The sequence below is a fragment of the Bicyclus anynana genome, chromosome 5 (assembly GCF_947172395.1).
Source record: "Bicyclus anynana chromosome 5, ilBicAnyn1.1, whole genome shotgun sequence".
Lineage (NCBI taxonomy): Eukaryota > Metazoa > Arthropoda > Insecta > Lepidoptera > Nymphalidae > Bicyclus > Bicyclus anynana.
In genome coordinates this window covers 4,142,883-4,157,821 of record NC_069087.1, presented here as the reverse complement: position 1 = coordinate 4,157,821, position 14,939 = coordinate 4,142,883, and the positions used below count along the sequence as shown (strand labels likewise).

General features: G+C 36.2%; 1 protein-coding gene across 1 annotated transcript in view; it reads right to left on the bottom strand.

Moving 5' to 3' along the window:
- LOC112048436 (nitric oxide synthase) overlaps positions 1-14,939 on the bottom strand; it is a 46,991-nt gene that overhangs the window by 18,320 nt on the left and 13,732 nt on the right. The window contains exon 2 of the mRNA XM_024085960.2: positions 1,603-1,739. Within this exon, the coding sequence (XP_023941728.2) occupies positions 1,603-1,739 (137 nt within the window). The remainder of the gene's footprint in view (positions 1-1,602; positions 1,740-14,939) is intronic.

Sequence of the window (14,939 nt, the reverse complement as noted above, 5' to 3'; positions counted from 1 at the left end):
CCAAATTAGGATAGGTAGGGAGAACAACACGCGCAGAGAAGGGGAGTGTTGATCGATCGTCAAGGAATTCCTTAACCCTACATCCAGTAGTCACAAGTCCTGGACTTTGCTTGGTGTTTTTCTCTCTACCACGCGATGAACCCAGCACCTCCACGGTGAATCCATGGAATGCTAAGATATTGGTCTCACTTTAACATGCATGATAGATAGAACGATTTTTTTTTTATTTATACAACTTTATAACCTACATTATACCTAATATCATCATCATCATCATTATCAGCCGATGGACGTCCACTGCTGGACATAGGCCTCTTGCATTGACCTACAAGCATCCAGCGGCTCCCTGCAACCCGCTTGATATCCACGGTCCACCTAGTGGGGGGTCGACCAACACTGCGCTTACCGGTGCAGTATTTAAATGAGATTTTTATGACAGGACTCGATTTCTAGATCTGTCTGCCTAGTGGGAGTTGTCAATGTTTTCATACTGTTACTTTCGCGTTAACGTAAACGCGAATTTATATGGAATTCAAACAGTTGTGCAGTAGAGCCACTAGATGGCGCTGTTTCAATTCTTTGGAAATTCGCGTTTAGGTTAACGTGATCATCACAGTATCAAACTGCCACTAGGCCCTCTGTAGGTGTCGAATTCGTATGTTTATCATGTATGAGTTAGACATAAAAACCAAAATTTCTAATTTTCTCATATACCACGTAACGTAAGAAAGTCGGAAGATGAATACTCATTACATACGATACAATCCGAGGCATGCACATCGCTTCATACAATGAATGTTCAGTGCTGTATGAAGCCATGCGTGTCACGACTCTACTGTCATATTATAGTATAGGCTCTATACACATGAGTGGCGTACAAACGAAAACAAAAGATGATTGCCTCAGTAGTCAGTTCTAGTCCATAGTGAGCATTGACACTGGTTTTCAAAACAAACCTTATGTTTCACTTGTATGTGCATTTCTGAGACGAATCGGTTTAAGGACAGTATTAATCTAGATATATAAAATGCAGGCTTTGTTATCATCACTATCAGCCGATGGACGTCCACTGCTAGACACAGGCTTCTTGCATGGACTTCCAAACAAAACGGTCTCGAGCCGCCAGCATACAGCGGCTGGAATCACCATTCCATATATATATGGAGCGAGCTTTGCTTGGGGTTTCTCTGCGTGATCAAATCAGAAATGAGGAGACAGTGACGAACCAAAGTCACTGACATAGCTCAGCGAGTCGCGAAGCTAAAGTGGCAATGGGCAGGCCACATGGTTCGAAGAGCCGATGGACGTTGGGGTCCCAATTTGGTGGCTTTCATCATCATCAGCCGATGAGCGTCCACTACAGGACATAGGCCTTTTGTAGGCACTTCCAAACATCACGATACTGAGCCGCTTGCATCCCTGCGACTCTCTTGATTTCGTCAGTCCACCTGGTATGCTATACTAGCTGGTAATTTGCTGGCTTTGTTATACTTTAATTTAATAAGGATCGAGTATCATCATGTGGGCTATCTGGTCGTCTCGTCCAACTATTACTATAAAAAAATATAAAAGTGTCAGTCTGTTAACTGTAGATATACAAACCTGCGTATTGAAGAAAAGTACTGTTTGAGAAACGCCTGAGCTTCTTTGTAAACCTCTTCCTCGGAGCGCGGAGAGTCTCCTCTGTTTGGAATATCCATTATACTGTTCTGGCATACCTTCTCTGTGCATTTTGTGTTCTGAAACAAAATCGTTAAGATAAATATTAAACTATTAAGTAAGCAGGGGTTAATTTTAGGAAATTTGTTACAGACAAATTAACTAGACATAGACTAATTCAATTATTTGCTGTTATGCGTGAGTTCAAGCGGTAACAAATCCGTCAGAGAATTTAGGTTGTAGAGTGGGGATGAAACGGGTTTAAGCCACCCACAATCCGATACATTGATGGCGTGAATTGAAGCTTATGAGCAAGAAGCAAGACCAACGCACGATCAGTTTTACTCGTACCTAACGTCATACCGGCAGCGCTGCAGGCATGTGGGTATATCGGGCCATATGTGGCTAGTACTAGAGGATTTTCTGGCGAATCTGTGTGACGTTGCCGCTTGGTTTCGTGTGTTTTTTTCATATAATAGCAAAATAAATTAATTATTCAATATTTGTCATTGGAATTGTAATACAAATTACGGTATTTTTCACACGTAATTTTAAACCTCTTTGTTTCCTTTGTAATTTCTAATTGAAATATGTATTTCATACTGAGTACATAGGGGTTGGTTAATATCCATCACGTGATTACATGAAAACTATACAAACTCGCGTACGAAATACAATAAACGAAAATATAGAGCTTAGTAATTCCATCGCCATAACTAACTCACTCACTAAAAACTGTGAGTGTAATATTAAATTATTATAAACATTACTTTTAATTACGACATAAAAATGTTTATCTGATACCAAATTAGGATACCAAGAATATGACAGTTATAAAAAAATTGTTATTTCCGTATATTTAAAATACTAGTAGCTAAAGGTCGATTAAGTATTCACAACATCAACTGGTTAAGGGTCAATCACCTATTTAGAAACAACGTTAACAGCATCCTTCGGGTAATCGAAATCGAGTAATTCTTGTAAGGATTTCCCCAAGGACCGACGTCTGCAAGGGAGTTTCAATGTATTTTGATTGAGAGTTAGTCATCAAACAAAGCGGCTGTTACTGTTCCTTCAATTAGAGAATGATGATTAAGATGAATGAATACCTACATTTTATTTTTTAACCAATGATAATAATAATCAGGAATAGGTTAGGTACCTACTACATAATCGATAAATTCCGATAAAGATGCTTGGAGGCCATTGGATCAGCTTCCACCTTCACACAAGTAAAGTAAAATAAACTGTAATGAATTGGACAAAAATTGTAAATTATAATGTATGAATATACAACTTCTTTAAAGAGTTTATTTCCGACTTTTCTGAGCAGAATCTGTCTTTTGAGCCGGTTACAGTGTTTGCTAATAGTCGAACTTGACTTCTAAAAAGTGCTTATAAACTAATCCTACTCGAAATAAATGTTTTTTCATTTCATTTAATTTGAAATTTAACCTTTTAAACCATAATTTTTAACCTGTTTATTTATTTTTTGGTACTGTATTATTTTAACATGGCAGAATATAAGCATTGCAAAATTTATTTATTAAAAAGTATTTATTTAGGTACTGCAAACGTAGTTTTGCCTTATAAATTATTTATTTAGGATTAAAAAAATTTGGGAACACCCTTATCATTTCTGTTAAAAATTTGGTCGAGTCGTTTGGGAGGAGTTTGGTAATAATAATTGAATTGTTACCGAAGATAAAGAAAGTAGGTATCAATTCAGAATTTTAATTTTTAAACATTAGAAATGGGTTAGGTTCTAAGATTTGAGCCACACATAGCCACAATTAATATAACAACAGGGCAAAAGAAATAAAAGCTTAGATCAAAAAAAAAAGAATCCAAACATCTTAAAAGCGGTCGGACAAGATCAAAGAGAATTTCAAACTACGCCGAAAAATGTCGTGTCTTTATTAATCCATTAATTGAATATTACGACGAGATTAGTTTAATCTATTAATAATAATTATTTATAGATGCTCATTTAAGTGTAAACCTAGTTAGCCAATGTGTCAATACGTATTACACTTAGCTTACATAATATTGTATCGCATTGTATTACGTTCTCAGTAATTTAAATTTATTCTCGTACATATCCATATTAATATTCATTAACGCGATTATCAAGAAACTTACATGAGAAAAGTGAACATCCTATATACAAATAAAAATAACCTATGCGTGAATAAACTGTTCTATAAGTAGATACAGCAAAAGATGTCTTGTTACAAGATTCTCGATTACAGGTGATACTTACATTCATGATTTATGTTATTGAAAGTTTTGGTATAATTATGAGGGTATTTGATGACTTGGGCTCAGTTGTTTGTTAGGCAGCGTAGACACGGTCACGCTGCCAGTCGCGTTAGTGATTTGGTGCAATTATGTTTTGTGTTGTAATTTTTTTATATTAAATGTAAAAGCTTTCGCTTTTTATTTATTTAAAATTCACATATACATAACAGTATATATACTACTTATATATTAACTAATTATTTTTTTATTATTATGTTTAGTGTGGGCATGAAGAACATGTTGGGCAGGTCAGGTGAGTGTTTATGCATTCTAAAGGGACCCCTTAAACCTACTCCCAAGGCTACAAGTCCGGGAACTTGAGGTGTTTTCTCTGCCACAAGATAATGGTACAGTCATTGTCGCTGCAACTCGTCACGTCACAGACTGTCTAAGCTGCACGATAATTTATCTCTTTATTCATAAGTAGCCGAAGCCCCGTGATTTCACCCCTGTAGTTCCCGTTCCCGTGAGAATAAGGAGATAATATAATATACACTCCACTCTATATATACACTTACAAATAACGTGACTTTCTAGTGGTAAAAGAATTTTTATTTTCGAAATCGGTTCACTAGATACAGAAATTACAACCCCTGCAATACTACAAACATTACCTCTAAATAGTAGTTAAGACAAACACTGATTCGTCGCATAATATTGTCTTCCTGACCGATTTTGCAGGTTATTATTATATTGCATAAGAGTTTGAACAAAGACGACGGCCTCCGTGGCGCAGTGGTATGCGCGGTGGATATACAAGACGGAGGTCCTGGGTTCGATTCCCGGCTGGGCAGATTGAGATTTTCTTAATTTGTCCAGGTCTGGCTGGTGGAAGGCTTCGGCCGTGGCTAGTTACCACCCTACCGGCTAAGACGTACCACCAAGCGATTTAGCGTTCCGGTACGATGCCGTGTAGAAACCGAAAGGGGTGTGGATTTTTATCCTCCTCCTAACAAGTTAGCCCGCTTCCATCTTAGACTGCATCATCACTTACCATGAGGTGAGATTGTAGTCAAGGGCTTACTTGTAAAGAATAAAAAAAAAAAAGACAAATGCACTTCAGAGAGTGCATGATGTTTGATCACACACTCTCGGATTATTATCATAATCTGAATGGATGTCGAAGCAACACGACCGGTGAGAGAAATGGTTCAGGACCGACAACGTTTCATGTATTTTTGTACATAATACATTATGTAACAGTATACATTATGTATTGCAACAACGATGACTCCACAACTTTAGGCTACTATTGAGATTTTATTTAAAAAAAAATCCCATAACTTGTTGCTTATCTGACTCAAACCCTGGACCATATAACTCCAGCTTACCAAAAATCTAATGACGCAACGGTCAGTCCTAATAGTATCTTGGAGGGAAATTGCAATACAAGCCGGTAGAAACTATTCATAGTATCCATCATATTGTACGAATTTTCCTTCAAGCTGCCACCAATTGCCTTCAAGTTTCGCGGCGGTATGCTAACTATTTAAACCTGTTATAGTGTTAACATGTGCTCGACTCTCAGTCGGGAACAATTCACAGAAAATTACAGCAACAATTTACACCTACATACGTTTAGTGCAGACATTTTGTTCGTATCATTCAAGCAATTACCGGCGCATAATTAGCTTCCCGGTAATGATGCAATGTGCGACTCTGTGTGTTATTTACACTAATGATAATGATAATAAAAAAAATAATAAATTACAAGTACCCACCGGTAATTGCGATTAAACGCGACGGACTATTGGGACAGGATTATGACCTTATTATAAGTAGTTATATCTATTATCTACCAACGGTAACTAAAAAGTGGCTAGGCTATCAAAATACCACGAAACCTCGGTCCAACGGGGGTCATCACTCAAAGTGTCTGTCTGTGAATGAAGTAGTAGGTACTTACATAAGAAAAAAATATTTTTTTTCCACTTTTATCAATAGGATATATATATTTATAAATAATAGGAGGAATTCGCTCTCCGAGACAAAAAGCGGTTTTACAGTGGAATTCATAGACGATGTAGGGGCACCCCCAGGGACACTCAGCGGTACAATAAGTTGAAAGTCGAGAATCTAAACCAGCTATTTTATAATGAAAAACTGTAAATGTGCTTCATGATCTCTATAAATTCAAAAATACGCTTTAGTAACTTCCTACCAGGTATTACGCGATATGACTTTCTATAGGTACTTTTGCCGAGTCGAGACTCTCTGTAGTGACTCAATTACCGAGTAGGAAGGCAAAATATACTGAGAAAAGCAAGAAACGAGGCTTTTCTAAAACACCTTTACAATTTTTTATTTGCTTTTTTTAAGGTTCTGTACCTAAATAGGAAATAAGTGAACCCTTATATGAAGATTCTTCCAAGAAGAAAACTTCCAAGCTTATGAAAAAACATGGCTGTGTTGTTCAGCAAATTTTCCTTAAATCGACACTCTAGGGAATCAAAACTCATAGAGCACTTCCCATTATGAAATTTGGGAAGTAGCATCTATATAGACCATAACTACAAGAAAAATCTAAAAACTTTACTTAAGTTTGTAATTAAATCTAAAAAAAACATGGGTGTATAAAACTGCACAATTAAATTCTGAACTTTCCCACCGAGGGTCCTGTACTTGTAATTATTATAAATTATAGTTACGGAACCCTTGGTGGGCGAGTCCCACTCGCACTTGTCCGGTTTGAAACTTAATTTTAACTCATAGGTATGAGTTAAAATTAAGTTTCAGTATCTATATCAGCTGGTAAAGTTGCCGCTAAACCAACTAGACAGGTAGGTGTCTATAATATTAGCATATGTTATTTGTTATAAACAAACACTAGACAAACCGGATTGGAAACGCATTAGAGTATAATTACCTACTTGACTGAAAGCTTGCAATAGCCAGACATGCTTCATTTTATGAAAGAGTTTGTCACCACTGTTGAGCACGAGTCTCCTCTCCGAATGAAAGGGTTAGGCCAGTTGTCCACCTCGCTGGCCCAATGCGGATTGGCAGACTTCACACACACGAAAATTCTCAGGTATGCAGGTTTCCTTACGTTGTTTGTTCTTCACCGTTTGAGACACGTGATATTTAATTTCTTAAAATGCACATAACTGAAAAGTTATAATATAAAAATAAGGTGCATGTTACATGTTAGGAGTAGGATGAAAATCCACACCACTTTTGGTTTCTACATGACGAACGATAAATCGCTTGGCGGTACGTCTTTGCCGGTAGGGTGGTAACTAGCCACGGCCAAAGCCTCCCACCAGCCAGACCTAGACAAATTAAGAAAACCTTAATCCGGGGATCGAACCCAGGTCCTCCGCTTTCTTGTAAATTCACCGCACATACCACTGCGCCACGGAGGCCGTCAAAAGCCTTCCAAAGGCACCATGGCCCAAACTCCGTAATAGGCTACCGTACTGCAGGTGTATTGGTAAGGGTGATTTCAGAATAGCGTATTTTTTTGCGCGTATACGGTCGTTTCAGCATACGCGCTTACACGCGCGCTACATTACGCACTTCAACAGTATGTCTGGGAGGTGTCGCCTAAATGCGCTTCCAAAAACGATACGTGCGTATAAAACGCTAGTCTGAAACCATTCTAAGAGCAAAGGTCTACAAGCTTTCTTGCCTTCCTAAAAGAAGATATGTCTGGCTGTCGCAGGCTCTCGTTTTTGTGTATATCAATAACAGATGCTTGAACACATAATTCTATTAGAACTTATTATGTATGCAGCTAATCATGCGGAATGTTAAGTAAGTAATTAAATATGTAGGTATTATTTATTTATAATAATAATAATTAAATGTACTTTTTTTTTTCAGAAAATAATAAAACATTTATTTAAACTAATATTATAAGCAGGGAAGATTTGTATGTTAAATGTTCTTTCATATAAAACATATAGTAAATAAAGTTTAGAGTTACAAAGCCAAATCCATCCTTACCACTAAGGGTTATGAAAAGTAAATGTTGGCGAATGTCACACACAAAATATCACAAAAATCGGTCCAGCCGTTTCGGAGTTTGGTAAAGAACAGAGCGACAAAAGAATTTTATATATTAAACTAGCTGACGCCGCGTTGTTTCACTCGCGTGGTTCTCTTTCCCGTAGGAGTACCGGGATAATATATAACCTATAGCCTTCCTCGATAAATGGGCTATCGAACACCGAAAAAATTTTTCAAATCGGACCAGTAGTTACTGAGATTAGCGCGTTCAATAAAACAAACAATCAAATTCTTCAGCTTTATATATTAGTATAGAGAATAGATAAGTTTCGAAGCCATTCCCACAGAATCGACGCTTTTAAATCTATACAATCCAAAATTATATTGGTTCACAAATTCAGATGTCATTTGTTTCCGAAAAAAGAAAAAATGTTACTTGTTAGACCCTCATCACACAGTAATTTAGTGTGAATATTTGGGACCTAATTTACGTGTATTCTACGAGTATAGTAACGATTTACGAGACACCGGTATTTGCCACTTACCATATCAAAAGAAGTGCTAATTATGTAGTCTCCGTATCAACTTCGTATTGTAATTTATATTTTTCCTTTAGGCCTTAGTCCACCACGCTGGCCATGCGCTGGCAATGCGGATTGACAGACTTCACACACGTTAAGTTAAGAAAATTCTTAGGTATGGAGGCTTCCTCACGACGTATTTCCTTCACTGTTTGAGACACGTCATATTTAACTTCATAAGGTCTTCTTAGAGAGGTCTATTAATATATTATTAATAAGATGGAAGCGGGCTAACTTTTTAAGAGTAGGACGAAATCCACACTCCTTTAGGTTTCTATACGACGAACACTAAATCGCTTGGCGGTACGTCTATGTCGGTAGGGTGGTAACTAGCCACGGCCGAAGCCTCCCACCAGCCAGACTTGGCTGGTGAGAGGCTTTAAGACCAATTAAGAAAACCTCAATCAAGTGTAAGATAAAACCTAAATCTAGTGTAAAATGTTATATTTTCAAAATTGGCTCAGGCCAGCACGGCTATTCTCTAACGATGTTTTGTATAACTCGCAAGTGCGAGTTTTGAATTCACCGCCATCTTTCCCATTCTATAGTATCTTGTTAAACAGAGATAAAGGTAAATTCGAAACTCGCACTTTCGAGTTATAAAAATATTGTACAGAATAGCCTAGCTGGTTTGGTTGTTGGCATCAACAGTGGTCAGTGGCTTAACATAGAGACAAGACGTACGGCTAAGCTATTTATTACGTATAATAAAACCTCAATCGCACGAGAGTTTGTTTAACGGACGTTGAAAAGCGTTCAAACACAATAAATGCATTCCCAAGTTTTCACACGGCAGCGTTTTTATTGCAGTGTTGCATTTTCAATTATGGGCGTTGGATATAGATCTTCTGAAAGTTAGCCCGCTAACAGATACTCACCTATAATTAGCTGAAATTGCAGTTAAGGGATAACTAATAAAATAAAACAAACACATAACTTTAACCCATTGTAGTTATGTAGCATTAACCAGGAGTATTGTAACATTTCAGTAGTAATTTAGAACCAATGGCAGTTCCTAGAATTTCTGTTGAGTTACTAACAATAGAAATTTCAGGAACCTGTTTAAGATTTGAAATGCATTGTGCACTCACGAAATAAATTGTTACTAGATTCGTTCCATTGCTTTTATCTAGAAATACTATCTAGAATCTAGATCTAACAATAATGGTCGGTAAATTAAGAGTGGTATACAAGGTATCATTGAAAAAGTACGCCGCTGAATTAAAAGTGTTACAATTTTCAAGTGGAATAGTGGTAAAGTAAACAATAGAAAACTTTTCCGCTTCCGGTGGTCTTACAACGAACACGTATATCAACGTACTCCGAAAATAAAAATCCAAAACAGTGTAAACAGTGTGAATTAGTGGCGTCCCAACGCAAAATCCATTACTGCGGCACCAAAGGACAATATTAAAGGAAAATCACAGTGCAAAACACAAATCTAAAAGTTAAAAGTGTTACTAAAATCCGAACAATAACATAACCTAAAAGTTTTTGCAAATCATACAGCAGTGCTACCAATATAACCAACGAATGTCAGGTGTCAGTTAAAGTCATTCCGACATTGACAAGTAGGGTTACCAGCTTAAACAAATAATCCACTACTGTACCAGTATTGCCAGAACAAAAGTTTTACCCCAAAAAAATGGAAAAAAGTTTCGAGTTGCTGTGGTTAAAATTGGATGAAAAACTAAATCAACAAACCACTATTATTACAAAAAATGTGATGGAGGCAATTGACGAGAAACTGAAAACAATAACCGAGGAGAATATTAAACTTAAAGCGAAAATTTCTACATTGGAGCATAAAGTAAACATAATGGAACTGGAAAAAAGAAAATACAACCTAGTCTTTTTTGGAATCGAGGAGTCTAATATACCAGAGGCAGAGATGGTAGACTACATAAAGAACTTAATAATTGAATCAGGAACATACATAGATAGTCATGAAATTAAAAACATTTACAGAATTGGTAAAAAAGATAATAAAAGTCGCCCCGTCGTGGTCACCATCGCGTCTTTATGGAAAAAACACATTATTTTGAAAACAAGGGCAAAACTACCACCTGGCATAAGTGTCAAAGAGGACTTCACCAAAGAAATACTGGAAAAGCGAAAACAACTACAACCAATACTAGAAGAGGAGAGAAAGAAAGGAAATATTGCTTTTCTCAAATATGACAAACTGATAGTAAAGAAACCAACAGATAAAAATAGAGATAAAAGAAAGAGGGAAGAATCAAGCTCACCTAAGTCATCTAGCCAAAAGAAATTGAACTCCAAAGAAACCTCATTACCACCACTTGCCAAGAATGTCTCAAAAGAAGTTATAAAACCAAATATTCTTAAATATGTGGAACGTGCTAGATCAGCCTCTCTATCCGAAACCTCAAAAAACTAGCAACGACCACCGGCACTCGGAATAAAATTAAAACAACTACCACAACATTATTAACATCAAACTCTGAACCATTCACCCCAAGCCGGCTGGTCACCGTGGGGCTAGATGACCACTACCCTTCATCAAATAAATCAAAAGAAAACAATTTAAATAAACGCAATAAATATAACCTCAGTTACACAAACATCAACAAAGAAGGTCTTAGAATATGCACATACAATGTCAGATCCCTCTCAAATAAAGTAAGAATTTTAGAATTAAATTACGCTATAGAGAAAATAAAATGGGATATCATAGGACTCGCAGAAGTTAAAAAGGTAGGATACACCATCGAAGAACATAAAAACCACTTACTTTGTTATATAGGAGAAACAAAGGGACTTAATGGCGTAGGCTTCCTTATAAAGAAATCATTAAAAGGCAACATAGTAGGATTTCTGGGTATTTCAGAGAGAGTCGCATTACTAAAACTAAACTTCAAGGAGGGTCCACTATCATTAATTCAAGTGTATTCTCCTACCGAAAGTGCATGTGAAGAAGAAATCACAAAATTCTACAATGACTTAACAGAAGCGCAAGAACTGGCTGATAAAAACAGGCTAATCATCGGCGATTTCAATGCCAAAATCGGACAACCTAAACCACACGAAATTTTTATAATGGGCAAATATGGTTATGGCACACGGAACGCCAGAGGCGAACGCCTAATACAATATGCACAAGAGAACAACTTGGCAGTGATGAATACATACTTTAAGAAGAAATCTTCCAGAAGGTGGACATGGATATCACCAGATCATAAAACAAAAAACGAAATTGACTTTATAATGAGCCCCAACCCAAATACTGTAACAAATGTAGAAGTTCTGAACAAAATAAGCTTTCCGTCTGATCACAGGATTGTAAGAAGCACAATAAAAATTCAAAAACCTAAACTTAACAGAAGATCATTTAAATCCGTGCCCAACAAATTGAAGAGCACAAAAGAAAAAAGCAGTTATTTAGAGAACTTGAAAAAGATCCTACCAAGATTGCAAGAATTTGTAAAGGAAAACAAGACTGTACAATCCTTTAGTGACAAACTGGAAGATGCAATTACAAAAAGTCTCAAAAGTGATGAAAAAGTAAGTAACATGCACAGAGAAAAGATCATTAGTGAAGACTCACAAAACTTGATCTGTAGAAGAACTGAACTTATGTTTACGAAGAAAAAGTCTAAAGAAATGAGAGAGGAACTGAAAATGCTGTTCAAACAATCCAACAGATCAATCAAACGTGATTATGCCAACCATAGAACAGAAATAATAGAGAAAAACATGTCTACTTTCCGAAGTTCAAAAAGAGCTTTCAAAGAACTATCTACACACAAGAATTGGATACAAAGCTTGAATAGTGACATGGGCGAAAACAAAAATAGGGAAGATATAATAAAATGTGCCACAGCGTTTTATACTTCTCTTTATAAAGGTCCACCACAGGATGCCGAAAATGATAATAATGATAATACAACTGGAGAAAATGCAGGAGAAACTCCATTAGATCCAATAACGGAAGGAGAAATAATGACTCAAATCAAACGACTAAAATCTGAGAAGAGCCCAGGAGATGATAACATCACAAACGAAGCCATAAAAGTCGGAGCGACAATTCTAGCCCCATATCTGGCGGTCTTCTTCAACTTAGTTCTGGAAAAAGAGCAAGTACCATCACAATGGAGCAAATCTAACATAATATTATTATATAAAAAAGGAAACCCACGTGACATCGGAAATTATAGGCCTATCAGCTTGCTATCAACAATATATAAACTCTTTTCATCAATCATCTTGAGAAGAATAGCACCAGATATTGACAGTAATCAGCCAACAGAACAAGCGGGTTTTCGTCCACACTACTCAACGATAGACCATATACATACCTTGGAACAAGTAATAGAGAAATTCAAAGAATTCAATAAAACGCTGTACATAGCTTTTGTGGACTACTCCAAAGCGTTTGATAGCATAGTACACCCATCTATTTGGACAGCTCTAAGAAACAATGACATAAATGAAACATATATAAATGTCATTAAAAACATCTATTCTAAAAGTGTAAGCAGAGTAAAACTGGAAAAACTAGGGGAGGAGTTCGCAATTGAAAGAGGCGTACGGCAGGGAGACCCGCTGTCCCCAAAGCTATTCATAGCTGTACTTCAAGACATTTTCAAAAAGATTGATTGGAAGAATAATGGCATATGGATATTAAATAGAAACTTAACACACCTAAGGTTCGCAGATGACATTGTTCTTTTTAGCGAATCCGCGAAAAGTCTAGAAGCAATGCTCCAAGGATTAAACTCAGAAAGTAAAAAGATCGGCTTGCACATGAACGCATCCAAAACTAAGATAATGACAAACAGCCATAGGAAACCAATTACAGTAGAGGAAAGACCAATAGATTACGTGGATGAATATATTTACCTAGGTAAATCTGTGTCTTTCGATCCAAACAGTAATGAAAACGAAATAGACAGACGAATAAGTACGGCTTGGAAGAAATACTGGGCCCTAAAAGAAATTCTAAAAGGGAACTATAGCCTTACTATAAAAAAGATTATAATGGATTCTTGCATTCTCCCGAGCCTAACTTACGCTAGTCAGACATGGATCTACACAGAAAAAGTAAAAAACAAAATTTCATCATGTCAACATGCTATGGAACGCAGCATATTGAAATTGAGGAGGATACAAAAAACAAGAAACGTAGACATCCGAATGAAAACTAAATTAACAGATGCGCTTCTTTTTAGTTTAAAACAAAAATGGAACTGGGCTGGTCACTTATCAAGATATAAAGATAAGAGATGGACTTACCAAACAACTAAATGGCAAGGCCCAATTGGCAAAAGAAATGTAGGAAGACAGAAAAAGAGATGGGTCGATGATATAATAAAAACAGCAGGAAAAAACTGGATGCATATGGCCAAAGATAGGGAAAAATGGAAAAAGATGGAGGAGGCTTTTACCCATAGGGGGCCACATAACAAAATAACAGAATTACTTTAAAATTTATTGTAACATTTTATGTATTGTAAAACTGTTAAGTGGAAATAAAGCTATAATAATAATAATAAAAAACAATAGAATTATACGTGCTTTTGAATAATTTGAATAAGCAATCACGTATTGTTTACATTAGCAAAACAATAAATTCAATTCTAAAAATCCGTGTTTTCTTTGTGTTTTCTAGTTGAAGGTAAGGTAGGTTGAATACTGCCAATAATAATAAAAACTGATTCGTGAGAATAGTAATTCGCTTATATGTGATAAATTATTATCAGCCTTTCTGAATGATTCACTGCAAGGCCATGCCTCCTTCTTTGTAGGTGAGGGGATATGGAATTTAGACTCACCACGCTGCTCCAATGCTGCTCGGTGGGTTAGGTCCTTAGAGTGATAATGTTTGAATTTATAACGATCATAGTAAACTATTAATTATTATCACCGGGATCAACCTAAAGTGCTCTCCGAAGTACACTATTGAGATTTTCTTGGTAGAAAGAAAAGCTTAATAATTGATAACCTGACCCAGGATTTTAACTTAGGAATTTATGTTCTGAAGATAGGCTAACAACTGCATCAACGACGCAGATAATATGTATTATGCTTTAGTGTAATCAATCATGTTCAATTTCTTCTTAGGATTAGGTGAGACATGACATTGACCGTCAGTGTTCTTTTTACGTGACACTATCTATACAATAGATTTATTCAAATCTATGAATCATTGGCGTCATTGCCATTTTGATTTCTAGTTAATAAGTAAGTAATACATAAGGGTCATTGCACAATGTAGTTTACAACATATTACATTTTGAAAATATAAAATAACTACTGTAACTTTGATATATTATTTAAGTAGATAATGGAAATGAATCAGTTAATTCAGTATTCCTTCTGAAATCTACAGATAGTGAAAAAGGAATATGTTATAATGGAGAAGAAAATTATGTCAGTAAGTAAATACCTACTCTACTACCTACTAAGCAGGCTAATTCACTATCT